The sequence below is a fragment of the Rhipicephalus microplus genome, chromosome X (genome assembly GCF_043290135.1).
Source record: "Rhipicephalus microplus isolate Deutch F79 chromosome X, USDA_Rmic, whole genome shotgun sequence".
Taxonomy (NCBI): domain Eukaryota; kingdom Metazoa; phylum Arthropoda; class Arachnida; order Ixodida; family Ixodidae; genus Rhipicephalus; species Rhipicephalus microplus.
The window spans coordinates 375096429-375115130 of NC_134710.1; the positions used below are offsets into that span (position 1 = coordinate 375096429).

Consider the following 18702-nt stretch of genomic DNA (forward strand, 5'->3'; position numbering starts at 1 on the left):
AACGATGTTCGGGTCAACGGCAAGTTTACGCTCGCCATAAGTGGTTCAGCTTCGAAATATTACGCATTCGTCTACGATGACAGTCAAACCGAATGACGCGATACTGGTGAGAAATTCCAACCTGGGGAAGCACGTGGGCCGGCACACATGCTGCTGTCTTACCGATGCACATTTAGCGAAACAAAACAATGCAGTAGCTTGCTTACCTTACGCCCATGAATTCGGCGTGCCGCGCTCAGGAAGTGCGGCAAAATTGATCGTCCAGGCATCTGGCGGCAAAAAGGAAACCTTCAAGGAAGACCGACTCTATACGCACGACGTCGTGGGTCTTGGCGGAAGCGTGTATACGCACGACGCGACTGAGGCGCCACGACACGCCACGCGGCAACTTCAGAAAACGGAAAGCGCCCTCGCTACTCTCGCTGCTCAGTGCACGTCCACGTGCGTATTCATGCTTTCATCGAGCGGCCGTGCACAGGCGCCTCGCTTTGTTGTTCTAGTGGCCGCAGTGTGGTGAACGGCATGGGATTCGAAGTTGGGGCACGGTTTAGTTGTTTTAGCGATTTTGATCGCGCCTTTAGGGAATACCAGCTCCAAAACAATACCCTTTTCGTAGCAAAAGCGACAAAGACAGTGGACGTCGTCAATTCGCGGCTAAGTGTCGGACTTGAACGTCTGCAAAAGAAGCTCAAGTACGCAAACGCGACGTATGTGTGTAAACACGCCGGGGAACGGAGGTGCACTGCTACTGGTGTACGACCTCAGCAAAGGTGAGCTGCAATCCATCTATCCTTTCTTAACTTGTACACTTTAACAATGAGCTAACCTCTTGGGTTACGTTTCCAGTAGTTACGAATAGAAAACAAAATGTGCGCAGGACCATGAAGCAAGGGTGTCCCGCGACCGTTGTCATCGCAGCACGTCGGACCAGCCAGCAGTTAGAGATAACAAAGATTGACTGCAACCACAACCACGAAGTGAACAAGGAAATTTTCCAGCTGTATCCGGAAAACCGCCGGCTTACGCACCATGAAAAGGAATATGTCCTTCCTTTGCTTGACCTCAATGTGTTGCCCAATGTCATAGCTGGGAAGCTAGCAGAAAAGACTGGTAAGGACATGTGTTTTTTCCCTCTTTTTGCGACGCATTGATTGCCTTAATTTTCGCACTTCCCGTCTTATTTTTCTCAGAGTGCTCAATTATGACTTCCGAATATTTTTTCCTGTTTTGTCAGTGCATGCTATTCATGCATGTCTTTCTTTCCTGGCTTTTACCAACAGGAAAGGTGGTAACAACGCAGGATCTGCACAATGTCAAGCGAAATTGTCACGGCCGAGACGAAGCTGAACAACTTCTTCAGGAGATAGAGAAGTGTCGTCAGCAGCATCGGGCAAAGATAATTCCTATCACAGATGAAAATGAGGAGCTGCAAATTTTGTTTATTCAAACGCCACACGTGCAGCAAGCATATAAGTCCTTCCCAGAGGTGGTGTTGCTTGATGCAACATATAGGACAAACAAGTTAAAGATGCCACTTTTTGTATTTGTCGTGCAAGATGGGTGTGGAGAAAGCCAAGTAATTGCTTATGCTTTTGTTGCTTCTGAGCAGTGTCACCACGTCACTGAAATGCTCAACCTCTTCGTGAAGGAAAACCCTTGTTCTGAAAATACTGGCGTCATAGTCGTGGACAAGGACTTCACCGAAATTAGTGCAATTCGTAGCGCTTTCCCATCTGCTCCATCAATACAGTTGTGCCAGTTTCATGTGATGAAAGCGTTCAGAACAGCAGCTAGCCACTTAGCACGTTCCGCTGAAGAACGTGACAAAATGGTGACCACATTCAATGAAATGCTGCACGCCCCTAATTCAAGCAAATTTGAAGATGCACAGTCTGAGTTCACAAGGTTTGCAAGCAAAGACTCAATAGAGTACCTCGAGAAGAATTGGCTCTCAATTAAGAACATGTGGGTTCGCCACATCTGCGACCAAGAGTTCACTTGTGGAGCCAACACAACTAACAGAGTTGAAGCGCACAATGGTTTCATAAAAACGGCATTGTCATCATCAACAAAGCTTCATGATGCTGTAAGGAAACTGCTAGATTTATCAAGCAGTATTGAAAGAAAGTCGGCCCACTCAGCAACATTGCTGAAGACATGCATCTTCTACAACCATTCTAGCAATAATAAAATTGAAGAGGCATGTGCTAAAGTGCTGACCCCGTTTGCTTGTGGAGTAATTAGAAAGCAGTTCAGCAAACTTGCAGAAAATGATATTGAAGTGAAGAAAACAAAAGAAAAATTGTACCATGTTACATTTTCAAATGGAGAAAGGTGGCATGATATTTCCATTGAAAGTCACTCGTGCAGCTGCACCTTCTCTTCCAAAATGGGGTTGCCTTGCCGGCACTTGTTGGCCGTGTACGTCAAATACGACATTGAGCCTGACTTGGACAAAGCAGTACGAAGCCGCTGGTTCAAACGGTACCAGGCCGCATTCTTGCCAAATCAGCAAGCCGCTGCTGAGAACAGCACCCCCACGGACCAACTCCGAATACTTTCGATGCCTGGCCCAAATTTTGAAAAAATGAACCGTAATCAGCGATACAATTTTGCTATGCGGACACTCAAGTCACTTGCTGACACGTAGGCCGATTGTCAACCTGGTATCTTTGCACAACGACTCGGGTTCTTGGAGGATTTGAATAGCACTTGGCTCAAAGGAGGTGAAGAGAACAAAAGGGACTGCTCTATAAATTTAGCCACCAGCAGTAACAGTGAGTGTGACACACAAGCAGCTGAAAATCCTCATAGTCAAGCCGTTGAAGTGGAAAACATGCAGAAGAAACCTGAGGAAGCTGAAAATTCGGGTCAAGCCATTGAGCTGGAAAACATGCAGGAGAAAGCTGAAGAACCCGACAATCCTGGTCAACCCGTTGTAGTAAAAAACGTGCAGGAGAAAGCTGAGGAAACAGGGAAAAGCTGTCCAATAAAGCTTCCAGTGGTGAAAAGCAGAGGACGTCCTGCCAAGCGCATTCGCCAAAGAACAATGAAGAGGAAGAGACAAGGAGAAGGTCCTGTGCCTTTCAAGGATTTATCTCCGAGGTCTCAAGAAAAGTGTAAGGAAATATGCCTTTTGCAAGCGTTCTGGAAGTGTGCAATCATTACTTGCTTGGAATGGAACAGAAAACGTTTCTAGTGATGATTTTTTGTCAGATGCATAATTTTTAAGAACTTTTAAACATGCACTAGCTACGTCCCTCAAGAAAGGTTAATCTGAGGAAATGTTCTTTATTGGCATGGCTTGTCATGCTTGTGCATTATGTGCTGGATATTTTTTTCAGTGATCCTAACTGGCATTGCTGGCCAGGAGGCTGCAGCACGTGTTTTGAATGAAGGGGGAATTCTCGATGAGAGTGATATTGAAGTGCGCCCCGAGGAGTTGGCGAGCGCCCTCCTAGACCACCGGGTATCATTGCCAAAGCTGAAGAAATACTTCACCGCAGAGGCATGGCTGTTGCTCTCATCATCCCGTAAGAACCTATCTCTTTCTGGTCGTTTATCATTGTTTTGTGACTGCCATGCATGAGCAACTGTTCCTTGTCTGCAGTTGCTGTGAAAAAAAAAGGAGACATATGGAGCTGTGCACAATGCAAGAAAAAGGATGATGGCGAAATAAAAATGGTTTTGTGTGATCAGTGCTTGGAATGGTTTCACTGGTAAGTATAGGATGGCATAAGGTCATAATTTATGTTCTTACATGCTTTTCTCCATTATATTACAGGTTGTGTGCTTCAGTGAAGAAGGAGGACCTAAAGCGTCACTGGTTCTGTATGAAGTGTTGCAGTCACACATAGATACTTCCTGGAGCAATAAACGCATGCTTTTTTTTCTTTTTGCACTTATGCTGTTTTGTTTTGCTGCTGAATAGACGGTAGGCAGTCTTCGGTAGTGCAGTGCCTTGTCAGCTCGAAACTGCAGTACTGCTACGGGTCCGTCCGCTCTGTTGCAAAAGTTCAGGAGAGCTTAGTATATCTCATACGCCCCCGCGCATGAGATGAGGGAATCGCGAGAGACCAAGGTGACTGAAGTGTTTGACGCATGTTGCGTCCTGTCTATTTCAGTTCTCACCCAGGAAGCACATCAGCGTTAGGTTACTTTTTTTGTGTAGCGTGAAAGTTTAAATAGGGAGACCCTGAGAAAAAGGGAAGGGGGGGTAATTTGACACAGCAGGATGAGAAATTTACTACAGTAAATTATTTCTAAACTTTTATATCTTGTCATCTATGAAACAGGGAAATAGAGTAACTGATACAAGTGTAAGTTGAAATACATGTAACTGTAATATGCTCCAACATGAAACTGTTTCGACGGTGAGGACAGCCAGCGTGTGAACAGCGCGGCTAGCTGACTTTTTCTGAAGCTCGGAGTGCTTGCTGCCAACACATGCTCAAACAGGATGGCCAGATGTATATGAACTGAAGGCACTGCTGAACAATAATAGGGTGTTCACCCTATTAGCGTTGTCAAAGACCTCCATTTCCACTGCAAGCTGGTTTCTTCCAACGAGGACAACTTTTCATGGCAATGAAGGGAAAGCTACGGGGGCGGAGCTTCTGCACATGTACAGCCACCCAAATCTTTTTAACTATCGTGCGCGAACGCCGACTTTGTGCGTTAGCGCCGTACGACGGAGCCAAGTTGCAAACGGCGAGAGTAAGCGCAGTCCCATGACGCGCGCACATGGGCCTATCGTCTGCTCGGCTGTTCCTTCGTGAGAACGTCACCCTGCATTAACTTAGTTCAGAAGAACAGGCAGCGCGTCTGGCTCGTATCCTAATATTCCGAAGATTAGCAAGCAACCGAGAAAATGAAATCCGCAGATACGTCACACGCCCCCGCGCATGAGATAAGCTGACAAATGTGGATCGTTCATTTGTTATCTGGCGACGCAAACGCTTTTTTTTTTTAAAGTTTTCTCTCGCCCTATTTGGAACATGGCTCCGTCGTATGGCGTTGACGCACAAAAAGGTCGGCGCTCGCGCACGATATTTGGATAGTTATAGATTTGGGAGTCTGTACATCTCACTAGTGTGTGCTGCGTCCTGTCTCAAAGAGGGCTACATGTAGAAAATAAAAGAGTTGTTCTGATAACTTACCTAGAAATACGGTGGCATTTGCGGGACTACATTATTTACGATAGGATACGCGCGATTTGACTCTGCAGCCTTCGCTTCAATGCCAAGAAAAAGTTGTCCGCGAGTATAGTGGTCTACCCCATTGAAAACTGCTGCTCTTTGCATGCGCAATTACGTGCAGAGCGATAAGGTGAGCAAGGTGCAGCACACGCTCTCGTTTGCATTAAAACATCGTACTGTCCACAGCTGTAGGGCCCGTTACTTTGGCAACATCCACTAAACAGTTGTCACACGCGCGGCGACCGAACAGACACGCGCAGACTACTCGGAAGCATGCATCGGTAGTCCGATCCGGAAGGTTTCAGCAACTGCCGCGTGGCGCGTCAGTCGCGTCGTGCGTATACACGCTTCCGCCAAGACCCACGACGTCGTGCGTATAGAGTCGGTCTTCAAGGAAAGCACAACGTTAACTAGCAACATTCGGCGAGGAGCAGCAGGAATGAATAACCAGTTTTACCAAGCCGCGTGAAAACGACGGACATGGCTTACCGTGGGCGATAGGACTTGAAGGTCTGACATCAGCGGTCGTCGTTCGCAGTTGCTTTAATATTTGGGCCGACAGAAACACGTACGACATCGCCACAACAACGAGATATTTCTCCGCTCAGTTTTTTTGCTTCGCAGTTGCGAACACAGTTGCCCGACTGTGCTTCGCTTCCAGCGCAGGTCGGGCATTTTTACCGTAAATAAAAATATTTTCAAGAATGGTAAAACTCAATGTTTACGTCGCTCCTTGTGGGCTTCCCACAGAACACCTACCAGTTTAGAAAACAGAAACTGTACCTTTGAGCTGTTGTTATCGGCTTCCTTTGTGACGGGTATTCACTTCTTTTCTCGGTATAGCATCAGCCAACTATGGTACGGGAGTCCTCGTCTTCATAGAATCCGCCGTACCTAGCTGTTAAAACTTAGAATGTCTTAAAGAGCCACTTTTACATTTATCTTGAAGTAGGTTGCTTAAAGGATGAATTCAAAGACATATCTTGTTTCTAAAAGTGTTTTCACTGCACAGATTACGGAATAAATGAATCCGACAAAATACCCAAAATCTTTTACCTCACTATATCCACTACGCAGGCTTATGAGGATAACACAAAGATAGCGTAGTATGAAAGAACGACTTCTACAGGCAAGTCAAGGTGCTTGTATTCACAGAGCTGCTGTGGTGAATACCGTTCACCTATGATTCGGGACGGCTCAATGCTCTCCCATAGTTGACTACCATGTACTCGAAATCGTAAAACACGTCGTCAATCACAAAAACAGAATCGATATATCTATGGCGCCTCATGCTTGACAACGCAGCCGTTGCCAGTGGTATCGGTGTATGTGTATACTTTTGACGATTTGTGTTTTCTAAAGAGGTAACCACATCTTCCTGCAGTAACTTATTGGGCGCGAGATCAATCTATAGGTGGTAACCAAGGAAGTTGTACTAATGCTTCTGAAGTGGCGGAGGCGCTCTGCGGCTGACGCCGATAAAGCCCCTATATGGGCTTTAGACGCCGACGCACCGCCATATTGCTCCGGGAAGAAAACGGACGGGCAGCATTGTATAAGGCGCGTGCCGGCGTGCATGGCTTTTTGTGTCGTTGTTGGTTATGTTGCGTGCGGTGCCTCTAATCGAACAAGGCGGCTGTGGAAAACCACTGTGATTCATCCTCAAGATGATGGTGGGTGCTTGCGCAGCATTTGGCGGCGAAATTCGCGTGAAGCAAACACCGGGCAGAACTTTCCAAGTGTAACAAGGCATTTTTCTCTCAACTTTTCTCACGTATGTTTAAGACTATGAATGCATTCGTGTATGCAAATATTTCCTTTTTGCGTCCACGTGCCATAGAGACACTGTGAAACATCTTTTTGTACGCTTTACGTTTCCCAAAGATGTCGGATTGCGTAGCAGATATATTTGAGTGCGCTGTGGGGTGAGAAGGTTGAAGGCCGAAAAATAGAGTTGTCTTACGCTCAGCGCACTTTGAAGAAGACTGCTTCGATAGGACAAAGCAATCAATGAGGCTACACGCTGCCAGCAACAGTATTCACAGCGTTCCCAGCGTTTCTACAAAAGCCGGTGAATATGCTTCGTAGAAGTAAGTGCATCGTTTTTCAAACATAATAAGCTTAGCGCTCACTCTGCATTTCTGGGATTTTCAATTTCTTCTATTTTCATGTGTACTGCGCTTGAAATGCTAAAATATTTGATCATGTCGTGAGATGCCTCTGTCTTTACGAAGAAGAAAACAAAGCGATCTCCTGTAACAAGCCAAGAAACAGCTCTGCCTCCCCTCCTTCCACTCTCCCTGCAACTTTCACCCACGAAGGAGAAGTACAGGCCGAAAGCTCATGAATCATTGAACTAAGCGTGTCAGCTGAAAAAACAGAGTTAAGACATTCGAGCTGAACAATTGGATAAATGTAGGCTTTAAAACCACACACTGTCGCTTCTCAAGAATTGGTCGACAAGCTTAATGAGCACAACCTTTTATCGGAAAGAGTATTGTTCAGTTCCTAAGCAGCATTTCCTCCAGGAATCTAGCAGCTCTTCAAACGAGTCCATGAAAATGCGGAAAATGCTCTCCTGAAACAAAAACATTTGCACTGACGCTGCAGTATTATTTGACAAGCACCTATGATTACGGGTGGCGAAGTTCAGCAATGCTCTACCAAACCAACACACCATTCGTGAATAATAAACGCGGTGAACGGTGATCCTGGCTTCACCTCTGAATCTTTCGGATTTATCACGAACACAGCGCAGGTAAGAAAGGAGCTAGCTACTCATTGCTGTCATATAGCTGACGACATGCCTATTGAAAATATATCCAACTTATAGGCAATGCAGTTTTCGAATATGTTGACTTGGGCATGGACAGACATGGCTGACGTTCTTTCTTTACTTAAGCTTCGCTGCATTTCCTCATGTAGAACTTCTGCAGTGAGGCGAGTGAAGCAATTGTGAACATATTGCGAACTGATATCACAGAGTACAATTTCTCGACACCCTTCAAGGACAAGTGGAAAGGGAAAATAAATAAGATCTATAGTAAAGTCACTCCAACGTTCCCTCGCTCCTTGAGAAGAATTAAGACAGGCACTTACATAGCATGGGTAACGCATGGCTGCTAGCGCCCATAGCACAAAGGCAGCGTAGACCAGGCAATCGCCGCTTCCAATTCGGCCCTGAGCAATATGACCGCCCCGACTTCAATTCATAGACGGGTATGGGGTGACCACCACTCCACAAGATTTAGTATAACCTCCTTGGTGGTAACAGCCCCGTGGTGGCAGAATGGTTAGGTGGTCGGTCGCGCATCTGCAAATAAATACAGCAGCGCATCGTTTTCAGCGGCTTATGCTGATTGTCGGCGAATAAAATGCGCTGACAGTAACATAATATTAATGTCTACACTTTACATCGCCGTATAGATGGTATAGATGCACTATGCCCATCCAACGTCACTATTACAATTGATAAAACGCTTCTGCACGTGAACTGGATTCTCGCCACGAGTGACGGTCGGCGTTTTCGCACTGACTGATGATTTTTTGGTACTATTTGTACGTGTTTAGCTTGTGTTCCTCATACCGCGCATCGCTTTAGCGTGACTGAACTGAATTTACTTCTTGCTCATCAGGCCCCCCCCCCCCCCCCCCCCCTTCTCAAAAAAAGAAAAAAAAAACTTATAGTGGCTCCCTGTGAAACCTGAGAAAGACGTCGCTTGAACACATAGAGATTTCCTTTCGTGGAGTTGATTTGATATGTGGGGTTTAACGTCCCAAATCCACCATATGACCCTTTCGTAGAGTTCCCCCTGCCCCGTTTACCAAGTCGTCAATGACGCCAATGTTTGAGAAGCGTTAACGAAGTATGAGTGAGAAATCATGACATCGAGCACCATTGGACTTGTCTACGACGTTATAGCAGACATTGAATTCAGCAAACATCGAACCATACTCATATGAGAGACGTTCAACTTCGCAAAGTAGATCCCAAAATGTCGGCCTGAAGTTCTCACTTCCGATTCTAGGCAGCCATGTCTTTTGTCGCAACTCGTGGCGCTTAACGGATGGTATCATAAAGAGCTTTCGGCCTCAACAACCACTCACGGCAACGAAAAGCGCCGGTGATTCTTGGGTGAAAAGTATATCACAGCACGGCGCGCTCGGAAGGACAAGTTCGTATATACGCCAAAACAAAGGCGCTGTACTTCATGGAGTCCGCGCCTCGAGAGCAAAGATGGTTTTCTCGAGCGACTGTAAACAAATGAACACGACGAGCGTTCCCACGTAACGGTATTTGGCCTATACCGATGCGGCGCGGCCTCAGAGAGATCGGAGGAGGGGGAAAATAGAGGAGGTGCGCAAATAACCACATCATACGTCGCTACTTTGTGAAGTTTTGGGGGCTTTATTAATCATTCATCACATTCAGCAATGCACATTTGTTGTTCACTAACAGTGCGTTTGTCGATGACTGAGTAGTTAAGTACGACATAGCCGTGCATTGCGTTCCCCATCAAGAAGAAGGAGGGGGGGCTGACACTTCATCAGAGCGCCCCTCTCCCCTGCCGTCCTCCTAAGTCACGGTATGGGGCAGATTTAGCGCCTCCCCCCATCTAGTTGACTATAGAGGGGAGAGAGGGGGGGGTTTCCGTGCGCACGATGATCACACATCGCCGGCCACATCGCCCGCCACCGCCTTCTGCCCAGCACCTCAGCGTTTGTCTGGCCTTTTATCTCATCGTGAGGTTTTGAAAATTTCTGCATTAAACTCACATTTGTGTATTTCCTCATTCAGTCAGACAGTCTTGTTACTCAATTGATTCAACGCTTTTGCTGGTTCTGTGTTGTAGGTTTCTGTTCTGTGTTTATCATAAATGTCGGTGTGTTTTGACACATCGTCTCAGAGTCCGTCTCTCTTCAGACAGCAAGGAAAATGAGCATTTGTGAACGTAGTCAGAGGCCTCAAGCATTCTGCATATACAGAAACACAGCCACCTCAGCTGAGACTCTTTCCCACAACCAGATGAACTTAAGGACGTTCTCATAGAAAAAGTATGGAACTAGGGGCATAAAAAAAATTGATAGGTTTCTTAGGCTAGGTTGATGTGGTATTGCCTCATAAAGAATGAAGCAAAACAGAAGCAGAGTTGTATTTATGTACAAGAATTGGTGCTACCTACGTGTTGTCTACAGCACTTTACAACTGAAAGGCCAAGATGCCATTTCCTCAGCCTATCCTTCTGTTAAAAACTTCTGTGGAAGCCCAACTGCGGGGGACAAGGATTAACTACCGTCAATTCCTTCATTCTTAATATGCTTCGTATGCATCAATATATAAGGACATCTGAAATTCTGAATGCTAAAAGTCTTTAGCATTTGATTTTTTTTATTACTTTCTGGCCACATTTTAGGTCAAAAACAGCATTATTTCAGCTCCCAATTTCGCCACATCAATCAGTTCAATGTTGGAACCAGCAGTTTTTATTCAATCATTCAATATATTTGTGATTGTAGCAGAGCCTGAAAGGCAGCTTTGCCGCAATACGAGATGATCGAGGTGAAGCATATTAAAAATAGGGCCACTGCAAATCGGACGTTAACTTTGTCTTTGCGATGTCACAATAGTTTCGAATAGAAAAATTCCAGTGCAAATTGAATTAAATAGCAAGCACATTAGAACCATATACAAAATTTTAAATATTCACACACCCCTACTAAAACCTTTCTTCAGGGGATGGTTTCAACCCAAGCTTACGTATGATTGTGGGTGTGTTTGTATGAGTATGCATTATACACATTAAAAACTGAATCTGGGCGAAAGGAGCCCGCTGGCTCCAGCACAGCAAAAGCATGATGCTGACTATGATATCACGATTTAGCTGAGCATCTCGGAGCTCGGTTGCAATGGAATGCACCAAAGTACTTGGCAGTCAGTCGCCTTCAGCTCACTTCTTATGATGTCGGGGTCGTCATGCGCAGTGTATAGCACAAGATAGGGCACACAATCTTCAAAATGCATGTAAATTACCTTCCAAGCAGCATTTGCTATTCAGATTTTGTAGATGATATGCACGCGTGATACCATACGAAATTACATATCCCACAGGCTAGCTATGAAAGTTTGTGTCAGTGCCCTTCAACACTGTGCATAAGCACTTCCCTCAGAAAGTAGAGTACAAAGCTTTTAACAATATGGTGTGCCCAAGCATGTACACTCAAATGCACAAGTGGCTTGGTTCTGTCTCTGTGCAACTGCATAGTATAACAACAAAAGGCACCTGAATAAATTGAATGCAAGAAAATCTGCATCATCAAACTCACGATTTTTTTTTAAACAAAACAAACTTCTCTCAATACCTCCTTTTTAGGTGTTTTCGAATAGCAGTACGAGCATAGAGTGCTCAAATGCTGTGCACAGTCATGAAGTCATATGGGCTTTCAGCAAATGGTGATGTACAATGCCAAAGTAGCCGAGGTCAGACTCGTCTACAAGAATAGCCAAAGAGGGACAGTCACACAGCTTTAGAAGTATGAACAAATCAGTCCATAGCTGTACAATATTGTATTGTGCAGTTTTGCTACGAAGCTCATGTGCTTGTCTAAATAAATAATCCTTCCCAAATTCAGTCCTTCCTCGAGTCCTTGGTTGGCAATTCTTCCATGGCCCATTCGCACATGAATGTAGTCTGCCTATGTTGGCAAAGCAACATAGTTTGCCTAAGCAGTGGTAACTTACTGCATGGCCAACAAATAAATAGTAATTTTTTTACACCAGTCCTCCCCCACATTCTCTTGTCAGAGGCTTGCTTCACTGTAACACAAGTACTAAAACCTTACAATAATAACTATATGCTTACTAGTGCAATATTTTTCGTGAGAACTACTGTACTTACCCACATAATTTGCACACTTGTTTTTGTTATTTTGAAACTCTGCAAAGGGGGTGCGCAATTCACGCAGGGACTTTACGGAGCACATCAGAAATAACATGCATAACAAAATAATACAGTGAAACGTTATTTGAAATCCCACTTAATTCGAAGTATTTCCACAGTCCCGTATTTTGCAATGCAAGTTTGAGCGGGTAATTAAAAGCGGTGGTCAGCAAAAGTCTGGTTAAATTGCAAACTTTGGGTGCAGTGTGCAAATTTTCGATTCCAATTCTGCCGCAAATCCGCAGAAATGACCGCCCTTAAGAGCACTAGGCAGTGTACTTTAGCGATACTAATTAGTTGTGGCTGAAGCACCCTTGCCTTGCTACTGCGAGCTCGAAAAATAAAAAAAAAATGTTCTCGTGGAAACAAGACACACTTGGGGAAGACAAGACGTGCTTCACTGCAATACAATGATGACATGTGGGCAGCGTGTTGCATGCTTCTCGCAACGTCAGCCAACACGATTTATTCTTTCTTTCTGGAATTTAAAAAACTTAATAAAGGATAGTCTTCGAAAACCAGCAATGTATGCGAACCTTTGATTGCGGTTGCTCCAGCAGCTTGCACACTTGCACGGCTGGTGGAGTTCTTGCCTGCAACGCCTACTTCGAAACTTGGGTAAGTTCACGATGGATCCTAACCAACTGGCCCAACTTACCTTCTTACTACAGTAGGAATGAAGTGCCAACCAAACAATGTTGACACCCAGCTGGTAAAAGGTGTGACTTTCAGAACATGCCAAATATCTTTAGAATGGAGCGCAGTTGCGACGGCTTGGTTTGGTGATAAAAACGAGACTTGTCAGCTGATACCTGTTGGGGTTCCGTGGCTTTTCAACACACCCTGTCTGTGATGGTGTACAACGAGAGATAATTATCTTTTGAGTTTCTGCTGTTGCCACTGTAAGAAAACTATGGCTAAGACTGGTCGGTATCCGCCGAAATTTGGAGTTTCCGGGAGACAGATGTGCATGGTGTCGGCACCATCTTTGAAGCTATGCACATTCAGTGCTCTCAAGTTAAAAGCCAACTCCCGCAATTTTTCGAGTTCAATGGATCTCAATGAAATTCGCTGGGTACGCTCCTTTGCACATTTTCGTTATTTATGCCAAAGTACAGGCTTAAGAAAAGTGCAGATTATTTGCAAATGAATTTTAAAGGGTTTCTTGAAGGGCTAGTTTATATACGATACTGAGGCTGGTCCTGTTTCCCTCAGAAGTTTAAAGATTAACTCGAAAAGCTCACCTCGCTTGCCAGAATTATTCACAACACTGTCTGTGCGACGCCATGTTTAGCATGTCAACGGAAGTGACGCAGCCGATGGCATTGCTACTTTGACTGCTACAGCATTTATTGTGCTGCCCACAAGGCGGCGGCGGTGGTGTTTGGCCGGTGCTTCACTGGTCTGGCTTTCAGAGTTTTCATACCACGCGCCGGCGTAACCAGTATACGGCCTCCGGTTCTTACCAAATAGTACGTCATATGCAGACAGGATGCCCGGACGGATTTCGTTTTGCAACTTTTTGCTTACTAAAGATTATTTTCAAATTTTCTAAGCATTTCAGCTACTGGGCTCGTGACAAGAGTGTCTCACGAACCTAGAAACACCATTACCTTGACAATGTCGAAAAATTGCCGGAGTCGCCCTTTAAAGACATTCAGAAGACACCTGCATTGAGAATGGTAAAGGAAAAAGCGAAACTAAAAAAATTGTTTTACACGATAAATAACATTAGCCATTGGTAAGCACTTCTAGTAAAGCAGAATTTGAAGGTGGAATCAATTTATAGCTGGCTATCAAAGGGCATGGGTGAGGACAGGAAAGTGTTCAGGCACAGTAGGATATATACCAAGCTTCAGAACCACCATCAGGATATTAGTATTTTCACTCAAAAAGCCTGAAATAAGGGAGGAGCGCAACTTTTAAACCGGCTGCAAAGTGCCCGGTATAAGAAAAAAATTAATATTCCATTGAAAATGCCAAATGAGCTTGTGTAATAGCTAGCGCAAACACTTTTTCACATACCTAATAGTATGCATGATATTTAATAGCACATACTTGCTATGCCTAATGGTCCAGCAGTGGCCCTATAATGAGAAGAACCAGAAGGACAACCCTCGACAACGACACAACAAAAAAGCAATAGTACTACCGAGGTGGTTGTATCATCTAAGAAACAAGCACAACCCAGAAAACAAATGCATCAAGGCCACCTTTTTCGCGTAACACTTGTGCACTGCAAGGCAGCACAGGAATGCAGTGGTATTCTAACAGTAGTATCGCATCTCCAAAATGAGAGAGCCAACTTTTCCGCATTCACATAGGTTCTCTTGAGGCTCATCCCAATTCCAAGCATGGCTGCAACCTGTAAGTCGCTTTAGTTTCTTATAACCAGAAAACATGTTGCATCATTATCCTTATAAATTGTATCATGATGTTGTTTACCCTTTTGTATGTTTCACCTGTTACGCATATTGTTACACATGTATATATACATAGCCTTTCAATTTTCTGATGTTTTGTTTTTCTCATTATGAGAACTGTTGTATCCTGCTTACATTTAGATTATGTAATTGATTAAAATTATCATATTTCTGGATAGTATGCTTTTGTTATGTTACTTGTGGACAGAAGCATGTCAATGCTTCTGACCCTTTCATTTTAGGTAGCGGGAGCTAGTCAAGCTGTTTCAGTGCAACTTTTACTCCTGCTATCGTTTATCTAGCATGAAACATGAAAATAAATATTCAATTCAATTAAAAAAATTGTATAAAGAGGAGGTTATTCTGCATGCAGAAAGAAGATAGCTACATCGCGTTGTTTTTGCATGCTGTATGCCTTTTTCCGAGTAGCACAAGGATGAGATCTGCAATTACATATCAATCAGGAATATTTTAGTGGATAAAAACAGGAAATATCTGGACCTAAAATACTAGCTTGTCGACAATCTCCAGCAAACCTATGAAGAAAGGCGTTGTGGAGGTAACAGCCCTAGAACATCCCTGTTTTCAAGGACTACCCACAAAGCTACAATTTACATCGCTGAAAAAAAAAACTACAAAGAGATAAATAACCCATTTTATGAACGGCACAGAATAATTATGCCTCACACACTCTCTCTTACACATCTGTTTTATATTAAAAAGCTGGAATATGACATTCAGTTAAAGTGTTTGTTGAACCAATGACAGCCAAGTTTATGTTAACTTCTAGTAAATGCAGTATTTTATTAGATTCTCAGTTGACAACAAAGGTGTTGTACATGGTAGCAACTTTCCTCTCACAATAGTTTTCAGTAAACTAGTACACATTTTAGGTCTTTAGTAAATTACATATTTTGACATGTTTTCCTGTCACCTAGCAAATTCGTCATAAATAGGCGTCGACATAAACTGGAGGAATGTACAAACCAGGTCACACGGTAGATTGATATGTACATTGTACAAGCCTAATTCAAGATGTGTAATATCAGAAATAATATTAATGCATACCAAGTAATGGAAATTATCAAACACACATAGCGCTGCACTAGATATGTGTATGATGTGGCATATAACACACATAGCGCTGCACTAGATATGTGTATGATGTGGCATATACAGGAGGATGAGGGAAAAAATACATGCCCCGATCTTAAGCATAAGCCAATACCTCATTTTATGGAGACTGCATGAGGGTAAATGCACGGGGCAATGATTTACGCCGTTACACAGTACAGCAGCACAAAGGAAACAAACATGCTTTCAGACTGATATGAAATATTTGAGGCTCTAGGCTATTTACGAAGGAATGCAACAGACAAGGGAGTGCACTCACTGAAGTAGATATGCTTAGAAGTTTGCAAAGCTTTTTACATGGACTGTGTAGTCCCTCTGGCTATATGAGGTTCTCTGAAAATTTAAACGTCTCTTGTCAGGCTTTCCTTTGTTATGGGAGTCTATTGACACTTTGAGAGGGACGTTGCAATAACGCCACCAATGAAGCTTCAGAAATTGCACTCAAGTTTCAGCTGCTCATCAATGGTGACAAGAACAGCAACAGTCACTCAAAGAGCACCATGGCAAACTGTGCCCCTGCCAGTGTGTCGCACTTGGAGTTCACCACAACTGCAACCTAAACAGCAGCCACATTGCCAGTGTAAAAACAGGGGTGGTTCTTCACATTTGCCAGTGCGTGGTCAACGAAATGAACGATATGAGATGACGCCAGAGTAGATTTTGAACAACATTTATAAGAACAAGGGATTCCATCAACTTTCACAACGACAAGCACAAAAGTACACCTACTAAGCACAAAAGTACAACTACCTAAGGTCTGCGTGGTTACTGTCTAACCTACGTGGCTACACAATAGCTCACAGTTTGTTGAACCAGCATCCCGAGGAGGCGACGACCCTTGCCCGTAGCGAGCAGCAGGAGACAAGGCCTCCGTCAGGCCTCACGTTCATAAATGGCTTTCAGCCGTCTTAGCCGGCGACGGCAATCAGAAACCCCTCGTCCCTGCCGCGCACGCCGACGTAGCAGGAGCCGCACCCAGTGTCGTTGACCCCGGACAAATACAGCTGCTCCCGAACCTCGATCCCCAGGGAACAGGCAGGTGGAACTCCTCAGACAGCGCCCTAGTCCGGCGTGTTCCAGCTGGAGCCGCCGTCAGGACCACCAGGCGAGCACCAGGCCCTCTGTTAGCATGCCACAAAAACCTCTAAGGACAGCGCCCTAATACGGCGCTTTCTTCGGCTAGGTCTTGATCGGCTCTTTGCACGTTCCCCTCGCGTCTCTCTTCTTTTTCCTCTTGTGCCACCTGTCGCTGGCTCGGCTTCTTGTCCTCATCCTTCTTTTCAACGTACGCCCGCAATAACATTATCAAATTTCACCAACGTTTCCACGCACACACATTTGCAGCACACAAAGTTCGTCCATGCATACAGCCAGGTACCTGTGACTGTTGGCAGCACGGGCAGAGGACAGGCTGTCATCAACAGCTGCCTCAAAAGAGTGAGCTGGATCAAGATCAGTTGAACATCTTGCCTATATGCTGCCCTGGTACAGAAGACCACCACCTCACCTGGAATAGTTTACCAGATGAAGCACACCATTCGATAATTAACAGCAGCACCTTGGCACCTGGTTCTCTATTTTTGTCACCAATATGAATAAGTTGATGAAAATTTAGCAAGCAGTAGTCATTTATTACAGTGATATCATAAATTCGTATTGGGGAATGTTATAGTTTTTGAGTTAGAATAACTCAACTGTGATTTTTGAACGAAATGGACACATGTTTCTCAATATTCTCCCATAAACTGCAACCTTCGCATCCAAAAGTTGCAAGTTATAAGTGTGAAGAATGTAAGGTGATTAAAAAAAACAACTTTCATCATACAGAGGCTTAACCTCCACCCTTCGTATTGAAATATGGCAGGTTCAGTCAAAGTTGCAGGTCCAGTTTCTGCCGGACGCAAGTTGTGTTACATTTAGTGCCTTTTACATTCTTTTCACACACACACACACACACACACACACACACACACACACACACACACACACACACACACACACACACACACACACACACACACACACACACACACACACACACACTCACACATATATATTTAACTATTACTACAATGCACTTTGAGGAGCGCCGGCAGAAAATTTTGAAGGCGAGATAATGAGCGAGATCTATTTATCTTGAGACACACAGATCTACGAAATACCAAAGGCAAACATAGCCTAGAATATGTTCAAAATCAATTTTAAAGTGTGTGTCACATGGCTGCAGGTGTGGAGCCCTTTGCGACAACACCAACACAACCAGAGTGTAAACAAGCCCACAGCACAATATCGTGTTGGATCCATGACAGTGGTATAGTGGCTAAAGCATTTGGCGGCTGGGTCGCAGGATAGAATGCCGGCTACGTGTTGTCAGGATCCAACTAAATTCATGTAGCTAGACGCCAGGTGCAATTGTGCCACGTGAGATTACATCTGTTAACAAGACTACTTGTGTGTGACAACTGTACAGAAGGTATTAACATGAAGTCATCCACAAGGAGCACTAGTGCCACAGCTGCCGTAATTGTGGTCACGAGCAGTCGTCATCTTAATACTACGACCAAGGTGCTTGGCCCGAGTATATTGTTGTGGATTTTTGTTTCCTCAACATGTAACAAGACTTAAAAGTGTCATACGTCAGATCACTGACCAACGGCTATTTTTGGCCACATGTGGACACTCACTGGCCCCACCTTGTAGCTAAGCTCGTTTAATGCTCTATAGGATCTTGCAGCGCTTTTTAAGCACTGACATGGCTCTGTAGCAGAACGCTCGAGTGCCCGGGTTCAATTTTGGCTTGATCTCCACCTTTTTTAATTTATTATTTCTGTTATTAACCTCACCAAGGTCATGGGAATTTTCGTACTGCGCACAACATTTTTCAAGGCGAACCTCACGCGTCACAAGGGGCTTAAGGCTTTCGTCTTAATAAACGCAGAATTCAAACTACTGTAAGCGCAGCCGTAAGCCAGGCACAACGTATTAATTAGCCCATGGCTTCAGCAAAGT

General features: G+C 44.4%; 2 protein-coding genes across 4 annotated transcripts in view; one reads left to right on the forward strand and one right to left on the reverse strand.

The window, feature by feature from the left end:
- The window catches only part of LOC119187144 (uncharacterized), a 40206-nt gene that overhangs the window by 19739 nt on the left and 1765 nt on the right, over positions 1 to 18702 (reverse strand). For 2 of the 3 annotated variants that reach the window (XM_075880006.1, XM_075880005.1), the window contains exons 3-5: positions 13750 to 13804; positions 5688 to 8511; positions 207 to 269 (exon numbers count right to left, since the gene is read on the reverse strand). In XM_075880006.1, the coding sequence (XP_075736121.1) occupies positions 207 to 217 (11 nt within the window). In that variant the 5' untranslated portion in view covers positions 218 to 269; positions 5688 to 8511; positions 13750 to 13804. Of the gene's footprint in view, positions 1 to 206; positions 289 to 5687; positions 8512 to 13749; positions 13805 to 18702 lie in introns of all 3 variants that reach the window. The other variant, XM_075880007.1, reaches the window with a different exon arrangement.
- Positions 2837 to 3723, forward strand: LOC142776395 (uncharacterized). The gene is made up of 3 exons (XM_075880003.1): positions 2837 to 3119; positions 3345 to 3533; positions 3611 to 3723. Exons 1-3 carry the CDS (start codon positions 2837 to 2839, stop codon positions 3721 to 3723), a joined length of 585 nt encoding a protein of 194 aa, XP_075736118.1.